The sequence below is a fragment of the Aptenodytes forsteri genome, unplaced genomic scaffold (genome assembly GCF_000699145.1).
Source record: "Aptenodytes forsteri isolate BGI_AS27 unplaced genomic scaffold, ASM69914v1 Scaffold50, whole genome shotgun sequence".
NCBI classification, from domain to species: Eukaryota; Metazoa; Chordata; class Aves; order Sphenisciformes; family Spheniscidae; genus Aptenodytes; species Aptenodytes forsteri.
In genome coordinates this window covers 1,096,013-1,096,874 of record NW_008795126.1, presented here as the reverse complement: position 1 = coordinate 1,096,874, position 862 = coordinate 1,096,013, and the positions used below count along the sequence as shown (strand labels likewise).

Sequence of the window (862 nt, the reverse complement as noted above, 5' to 3'; positions counted from 1 at the left end):
CCTGTGGGGAGAGGAGAGGATCGGAGAGGTGAGGGGCCGGTACTGGGCTGCTTTTGGGGGAGAAACACGCCGGTTAGGGCCACCCGGAGGGGTTTGTGCACGTGGGGCTGCCACGCTCCTCCGCTCCTGTGCTACCGCCCCGAGGGACCGGGGGCAGAGTCAAGGCTGCTCCCGGGCGGGTTGAGCAGGGACGTGGCTGCATCCCCGGGGTGCTGCGCAGCGGACCCCCAGGCTCAACCCACCCCGGCTGCCCACCATGGGGAGAAGAGAGCCACCGGTCCCGGCACAGCCCTGCTCTCCCCGCAGCAAGGGCAGAGCCTTGGTGCAACCCTCCTCCGACAGCCGGGGACGGAGCCAGCCCGTTAGTGGGATAAATATTTCATGCGCCCAAGCTGTGCATTTAACGCTTTTCTGCTCCAGTGCCCCAGACGGCCGTGCACGGAGCAGCGGGTTCAGCTCAGCGCTGCCATCCACTGCCCTGGCACCCTGTCACCGCTGGCGGGAAGCATCGCCTGCCCCGCCGGGGATCGGTCCCTCTCCCTCCCCGCTGGATGAGGGCAGCCCCGGGATAGGGATGAGGATGGGGATGGAGTATCCCCCCAGCTGCAGGTGTTTCGGGTTGACCTTGCTCTCTCCTCTCTGGTTTGGGGCGGGAGTAGCAGACGGGGAAGGGAGCCTGTGGCGGGCACTCGCCTTTGTGCCGCCCCGCGATCTGCTCCTTATTATCCTCGATGAGCTGCGCTAATCCCCTGGATACCCAAAAATAACAAAGGGAGCTGGCGGCAGAGCTGGCTGGATGAGCCCGCACTGCGTAAGCACTCAGCAATGGGGGTGAGCAAGCCCCTGTCAATCGGGTGCAGGC

The 862-nt window shown here is 65.9% G+C and overlaps 1 protein-coding gene across 1 annotated transcript in view; it reads right to left on the bottom strand.

Moving 5' to 3' along the window:
* The window catches only part of GSE1 (Gse1 coiled-coil protein), a 41,957-nt gene that overhangs the window by 8,196 nt on the left and 32,899 nt on the right, over positions 1-862 (bottom strand). Inside the window, 1 exon segment of the mRNA XM_019471526.1 lies at positions 625-749. Coding sequence (XP_019327071.1) covers positions 625-749 — 125 coding nt within the window.